The sequence below is a fragment of the Daldinia vernicosa genome (assembly GCF_022497035.1).
Source record: "Daldinia vernicosa strain CBS 139.73 unplaced genomic scaffold F5Y00scaffold_86, whole genome shotgun sequence".
Lineage (NCBI taxonomy): Eukaryota > Fungi > Ascomycota > Sordariomycetes > Xylariales > Hypoxylaceae > Daldinia > Daldinia vernicosa.
In genome coordinates this window covers 1-7,327 of record NW_025954002.1, presented here as the reverse complement: position 1 = coordinate 7,327, position 7,327 = coordinate 1, and the positions used below count along the sequence as shown (strand labels likewise).

Genomic DNA, 7,327 nt, shown 5'->3' with positions numbered 1-7,327 from the left:
AAGTAAAGAGAATACATTATAAGGGATAACCAGTCAATCACTCCTTGCCGCCCAAGTATTCATGCAGTAGTAAATGGTATCACATCCGCTTCTGGCACGCGTCTGCCAGATGAGCGGTATTGTACATAATAGTCGTCAAGTTGTATTGTAGCATTGCAGCATAAAGGTGGCTACGTGGAACTGCCACTGCCGTTGATCGATCCCTTCGTCGTGGTCGAAGTCGAAGGGAGTCGGGTTGTTAGGTCCGCAAGCTTTTCTTTCATAGTTGCTTTGTGGTCGTGAGAACCAGCTCTACCGCTGAGGTGGCGTTCGGTAAAGCTGTCTGTTCCTGGTTGCTGTGCCATGGCGAGACGTTGGTCCCGCATGCTATCTCTCTCCTGAGGAGATCCGGTGATCGGTCCATGCCTAAGAGAGTTTAGAGTTAGTGGTGAGATTGCTAGCGTTACTGGGGAGGATTGAACTCACGGGCCAGATGAACAACCGTCGAGGTTGATTCCGATAGAGGAAGTTGTGTTGACCATGGCGATAGGGTATACTCTGGTTTGCCGAGATGATAGGACTAGGCTAAAGATCGAAGACGAAGCAACGGGAGGATCTCGGAGGAAGTAATTCGGTTGGTTTTATAGCGTGTAATAGGCGTATGTTCTTGGTATGGGAATTGGACTTTGAGTAGACGGAAGTGTCTGTCTTTGAAGTTAGAGCCAAGCAGGTTGGAACTCTCAAAAACCAGATGGTGAAGGTCCTTATTTATGAGAGATGAATTCTACCGTGGTGAGAGTACCCCAAGTTTGATTATGACTTCCGACCCCGAAGGAATTATACTTGACAAATTGTCAGTGATCAACGGGAGTATGTATAAATGCGGCCCAGACCTGCATGCCGAAACGATTCGTCTGAACGCATACGGTAGACACTGCAATGTGTACATAGAGAAGCGGGCGATGAGACGGGTAGGCAACGAAGGTACAAGACCCCTCCAAGGACGGAACGGTAAGCGCAAGTATGAGAGAGAAGAGCACACTCCCCACTTATATCTATACTTATACTCCTTGGGGGGAGGTGTGGTAGATATCCTGGGAGTGGAAAAATGGGGAACCCATTTCGAGAGTGAACGGGTTGACGCTCACTCGGCGATGGGCCGGCTTCCAAGAACTGTGGTGCTGTGTCGGTATCAGCTGAGGGCCAATATTCCTGGGAGGAGGGGGCAAGACGACATTGTCCGCCAGGAAACTGAAGCGTAGGTCCCATGTTCGTTCATGTATAATTGCTATGATAATGTGTATCAATGTCAAACTAAGGACAATCCAAAAAGTATCTGCAGTAATTTAGCGGGCCTGGGAACGGACGGTGTCTCTTTAGATGAGTGCCGGCTACAAAGTATAATTTTGACTTGGGGCTATGTACATGTATATAAGATATAAGATTAGCTAATGGTCACAAGAGCAGCATAGACTGCGCAGCATTGCAGCGGGGAAGAAAGGCTAGAAATGCTGAAGAAGGTGGTTCGCGGAATAGACGCCTCAGCCTTATCCCAGAAATACCTACGCTGTGTTCAAAGTAACGTACCGATGTGGATGATGTAACACCGTATCTACATATAGAGAGGTAAAAAGATGGATATATAATACCTGTAGGTACCTACGTACGTATTGTGTAGCACGTCTTCGAAATAAGTACCTGTCAGGTAAGTCATGTATGTAATCCGTTAATTTAGCCCGGTCCTCCCGGGCTTCGTTGACTTGACAATGTTGAGACAGCCAGCCTGGCGGCAGTCAGCGGGGAAAAGTCCAAGACAGTAGGCCAGCCCGCATATACCTGGCTAAATTTGCCGACCCAAAATAGTACAACTTGAAACAATAACTTCGAGCGTCATCTGTCAAGACGAGGGCATGTGATATACTAGTGAGATGAGATTATTATCCCGGATGCAATTACTCATCTCCGGACCTGAAACATACCTATGTAACCTGTCCAGGGCCCCGGGGGTAAATTAAGAAAAGATTGAAGATTTTCGAAGTCTGAGTTGGGTGGGTGTGTGGTGAGGTACCAGGTCGTAGGTGGTATTGGGGTCCAGCCTATGTAGTTGGTGGTCAGCAAAAGTAATAAGAACGACTTATTAAACCTGCAGGTACATACAACAGAAACCCCTGCATTACCTTAGGTACTCTCGCTTCCAAAATTGTGCAATTCTAATACTTTAAAAACTTGCCTCGTACACGCCTCAAAGTTGTTGACTTTTAAACAACGTTATCGTCCTATAATATATCGATCAGTTAGGTCACAGGGACCGGAAACTCGGTAGAGCTCCACCTCCATGCAGTCGTTCTTCGTTTATGAAATGAGATGTAATTTATGCTAGGCACGATAATACATGAGACCCGGCTGGCTACTTCCCCTGGGTGTCGGGTTGGTATACTCACCGCAAGAGAGACAAGGAATAGATGTTATACCATGCTGAGCCTCATTTACAGCATCAAGGATGTCGCATAAGGTCCGCGGATTCGTGCTCAAGAGGAACTATACAATTCATTTCTCTTCATTGCCAAGAAGGCTAGGCTCCAAAGTTGTCGAATATTACTTTCTGTCAAACGCGTTAGCTGCTCTCCTCGAAATTCTTAGCGATATCTCACGGACCGACTGGGCTCTGCCCGTCAGGGGGTGGTAGAGCACCTAAAGGTGTGTAATGAAAGTCGTCGTCCCTGTAGACCCAACTCCAGACCTCGTTGTTTAGGTGCTTACGATTGGCGTCGATTAGATCCCATAAGTGGTTATACGCCTTGAGCACACGCCCGTGCAATTTCGTGTCCGCGCAATACGCCAGCCCCTCGTCCTCGCATCGCCCAAGCTGTCTCTCCAACCCTACAGCCATCATCGCGAGTTGCCAACCCCAGACCACTGTACCGTGATACGCACTTTCCGTAAATTCCTTTATGTTCGCGGATCCATCACTGTAAGCCGGATTTGCAACGACTGGCCCGACACTTGTAGAAAGACCGAGGGGGAATTGGCGCAGGATATTATCTGTCACTTGAGAGAGGAAAGAGGAGACTTGGACTTGGTTAGTACCATTTAGAAGAAAAAGCCGGAAGCAGTCATCTGTATTCATCACCTGGACAATTGATTGTCCATCACCGGCGAGGGCTAAACCGTGGAATACAACTGGCGAGTCCAAGTCTGACGAATTGACCTTGCCTGGGAACTTTGTCTCGTCGACGTAGCGCTCAACAAGACCTCGGGCTTTCTCTGCCGTAATATTGACCTGGAAGAAAGAAAGGGTACCATCTTCCCAGAGAGTGGCACGCTTATGAGCAACCGCACTCCAGTCTGAATGTGAAGGAAAAAATCCATTGTCAGATAACGAGGCGATGGATTTGAGTGCTGCTGGAGCTAAAGCGGTATTCACGTCGTATGGTATACGCCCTCCGCCTAAACCGTTAGGACTGTCGCGCCATTGCCCTACCGTCTGTCCCTTGTTGATACGGATAAGGTTCTCTTTTACAGGAGATTGCTCGAAGTTAGCGGTGAGTTTCATAATCTTTTCCGCGGTAGCTAAAATAAGATCTCTATATGCGAGTCCACGGTTTGCGGAGAGGACGGACGCATTCCTAGAAAAGAACAGGCCGCGGCGGGTTCTTCCAACGGCAGAATTGACAAAATACTCATTGATTGCGATTAGAAGAAAGAAGTCAGTGTCAATCATCTTATAGTCGCATAAGGGGTCTGCGCTATCTATCCCCTGCTGGTCGTTCAAGTATGATGCGTAATCACCAATGGTTTCTTCGTGACAGACGCTGCCATCTTTCGAGTTAATTCGCTCAACGGCTGCCTCGAGGATAGCCTCGATTGCGCTCCCGTCGCCCTCGCTAAGTATAGGTTTGAGTAGGAGAAGCGATATTAGACTATCACGTCCAAAATAGGTGAGGAAACGCCAAGCTCCAGCTAAAATCTTTGAGCGGTATGATAAAAACGCAAGCGATTCTACCTCCTCCTGCTTTTGCGATATGATAGACTCAGAAGCGGGGTTGATGACTCTGGTGGTTCCAAGTTGGTCAAGTTGAGGATAGCTGGTCCAAGCATTGAAGGCGTAAGTACCGCTTACAAGGCGAGGCTGGCCGTCTTTGATGGGGATAGAAGTACTATTAACGTTGTGGATTGTCAGGAATGTCTCCGTTGTTCCGTCAAGCCATACGCGATTCAGCTGGATACCCCCATCGGGCAATGTTTGAATCGCGATTGCATCTTGGATCTTAGGTGAAAGAGTGCTTGGTCCTTCGACAAATTCTCGTATCGTTCTAACACTTCCTAGAATAGCCAAGTCAAGTGTAGCAGATGAGTTGAGAGAGAGAATACCGCTTACTCCGCCAACGAGCGGATTTAATGTACGATTTACGCCAGCAAGATTCTCAAGCTCTATACCGAGTGTTCCGTTGACGCCACTTTCCGGCGAGAAATATAACACAATCCCGCTATTACCAGCTGGCCAAGCGATCTGATTCACATCAGTCTCAGCCGTTGTGTAGTAATTAAGGAAACAACAAGGGCCATAATTCTTACTAGAAGTCTAGGACCGATAGTCTTGAGGTCGCTATCAGGTAATGGACTAGTCACAACGACTTGGCTTGCACTGCTACAATCGGCTGCGAAGTAATTATCATATGGAGGATCGCTCAAGTGGAGATAGCTGGATGTACACGATTCCTGGCCGGCCTCTTTAGACGGCAGTTTTCCGTCTAAGTCAGGTTCGGGTAATGATACTAGTTTTCCGTTTTCGCAACTTGAAAGTTATAAGTAAGCTTACCGTAGTTACATATATGGCAAATGACTTACGAGAATAGGTGAGGCAGATAGCAGTCGTTACCACACTGCAATGTGCGTTTCTTGTCGACAACCGGACAAAGAAAATTGCTACGATAGCATGTATGCTTGATGATTTAGAAGTGGCTTCTTGGGTCTTAATAAAGAGTATTGCCTTAAACTCACGTCATTAATGGAATATCTTGAACTACCACAGGGTAGTAGGCCGTCAACTCGGGGTATAGAAGTGGGATGACGGCGAGGTAGCAATACTGCCAGCAACAGGCCAGCTAGTATCGCCAAGAAAATCGCGTATTGACATGACTTATTTTGCCACGAAGCGGCGTGACGATAGCTTCTTGCTGCCAGTCTTGGTCGTCGTGAAGCTGGGTCAGAGCTTGGCTCATTGCTCTCAAGTGGAATACTTAACGCATCATCTTCGAGTAAAGCTTGGTCGTCATCGTGTGTATGAGGGAGTTTGACGGCCGACTGGTACAGAGAGCCAACTAATGGTAGCCTCGCCAGTCCCGGGAATTGTCTTATAGACATATTCTGCTGTAGTCGCGGATCGGGGTGCAGCTATGGCGGATTAGGTTCATAATAGCTTAGTTATAGAATATATAACAAGAAAGATCTCATCGACATAAATTATTCTTGACTCGATATAAAGAATAGTATGAGTTATATGATATAATAAATAATACGGGTTGAATGAAAGCTACCTTAGATGCCTAACATATGACGCATTGAAAATGAAAAGTGAAGAAATGGATGAATGTAGTTGATCGCGATTAATGTAGTTGATCGCGATTGCGCGTCTTAAGGGAACTACGGATCAGTACACTGTAATAGGTACTTGACCTAACCCTGCAGGTGCCTACCAGAAATTCGGGTTAGCTGGTAGGGTCCACTACGCTACCTAAGCACCCGGGTATCCGACTTCCAGAAGCTTAGGGTACCCGGTCTGCCGGTACAACCCCTAGATACAGACTCGGCCGAATTCTTCTTCTTTATTATGTATCCGGAATGAATAAACGGAAGGTTTGTAATTTGTACCTTCATCTATTTCAATCCAGGAAGCTTTATGTACACAGCGCATTAACTGAACTTGTTTGCAATATGACGTGAAGAGTCGTCTTTACTTTATACTACATGTCATGAACAGCAGTACTGATAGTCTACATATTCAACAAGTTAAAAATAAACCGGCCATCATAGAGAATTAATAGTCTATGATATGACTACCTAAAATACTATAGAGCCGTTCTTATGCGCCATATGGGTTCAAAACTCGTAATATCACAACGTTATTCTTCAACTTGACCAATTACAAATAGGTAAATCTATATAGTTACACTATGGACCAAGTTGACCAAACCAAGTATGACCTCTATACTCTACCCTCATCAACTTCTCCTTTTTCTTATAGTTAACAGTCCTTAAAAGCCACCTAACCACGAACATCAGCCCCCACCGCCTCCTTTAACCTCGCCAACCGCCCGTCTACCCAGGCTCTATGCCACGCCTCGATCTTCCCGCCTAATACGACGCAGGTCGCCGGCTCCAGAAGGACGATACCGCGCGCGACGGTCGTGCCTCGTCTCAGAATCATCTTCTCGCCGATATTAAGCGAGTTGATGCCGATGCGATCGATACGCTTCAGTTCCAGCCCGTGCACCTTCTGGCCCTTGCAGTCCTGAATCACGAGCCTGTGCGTCGCGTTCCTCGCCGCGGCCGCGGCATTTGCCACGTTACCGTTAACAGCCGCGTTCCTACCCGTGGCCGTCGACGCATTCTGGCTGGCCGCGCCGTCCTCTTCGTCTTCCTCGTTGCCGGTGGGTAGGCGGATGATTTCCCGGCCTCTCGTTTGCTCGCCACGCGCGATGGCCTCGAGCTCCTCTACTTGGTCCCACTTGCTCTTGGACAGGTTGTCGATATCCAAGACCTGCACGGGGACGTCTCGGGGAAGTTTGATTTCCTTGACCTCCGGATTACCCAAGTTGGATGGAAACGCTGGCGACGGCGACTCCCAGAGGCCCGGACTCGTTAGGTCGGCTGCTAGCAAACGCGTTTTCACGGTAGCTATCAAAGCGGGCAAAGGAGGCAGCGGGTTTCGGTTTGGCATAGCGCTCTGGATCCAAGTCAAAGATGGAGTTGGCAGCCCTTGGTTCTGTAAGCTGGCGCGGATTTGTACTGGTAGGTCCGAACTCATGGTGATGGTGAAAGACGTCGGGTGGTGACTAGACTTGTGCAATATTTCATTTTTCTCAGATTCATACCTCTTGAGAGATCGGGGGGTCTCATTCGTAACTCAAAAACTTTCTCGTGGTAATTTGGTTATATAAATTTCATCTTCGACAAACAAGGAATGGCATGAAGGCGATGTACCTCCAACTATTTAAAGTTGATATATGGAAGTTAATATGAGATGAGGTAATGTACTCGTGCCACGCCCCACTTAATTCTGGTTTCGCAAGCGTATACCAGTCTTAACTGGTGCTTACCACTATTATCCACACACCACAATTATCCC

The 7,327-nt window shown here is 47.4% G+C and overlaps 3 protein-coding genes across 3 annotated transcripts; all 3 read right to left on the bottom strand.

The window, feature by feature from the left end:
• Positions 1-23: 23 nt before the first annotated feature.
• Positions 24-635, bottom strand: F5Y00DRAFT_212071 (uncharacterized protein). Its single transcript, XM_048005524.1, has 2 exons — positions 466-635; positions 24-405 (listed from the first exon to the last, which is right to left on the bottom strand). Exons 1-2 carry the CDS (start codon positions 519-521, stop codon positions 171-173), a joined length of 291 nt encoding a protein of 96 aa, XP_047859984.1. The 5' UTR covers positions 522-635; the 3' UTR covers positions 24-170.
• A 1,872-nt stretch (positions 636-2,507) lies between these two features.
• F5Y00DRAFT_256314 (carbohydrate-binding module family 52 protein) lies at positions 2,508-5,343 on the bottom strand (the record flags this gene model as incomplete). The annotated part of the gene is made up of 5 exons (XM_048010390.1): positions 2,508-2,581; positions 2,635-4,489; positions 4,555-4,774; positions 4,828-4,922; positions 4,981-5,343. The coding sequence occupies 5 exons, from the start codon at positions 5,341-5,343 to the stop codon at positions 2,508-2,510; spliced, it is 2,607 nt and encodes an 868-aa protein (XP_047859983.1).
• A 666-nt stretch (positions 5,344-6,009) lies between these two features.
• F5Y00DRAFT_249571 (uncharacterized protein) lies at positions 6,010-7,327 on the bottom strand. Its single transcript, XM_048009617.1, has one exon. It carries the CDS (start codon positions 7,004-7,006, stop codon positions 6,245-6,247), a length of 762 nt encoding a protein of 253 aa, XP_047859982.1. The 5' UTR covers positions 7,007-7,327; the 3' UTR covers positions 6,010-6,244.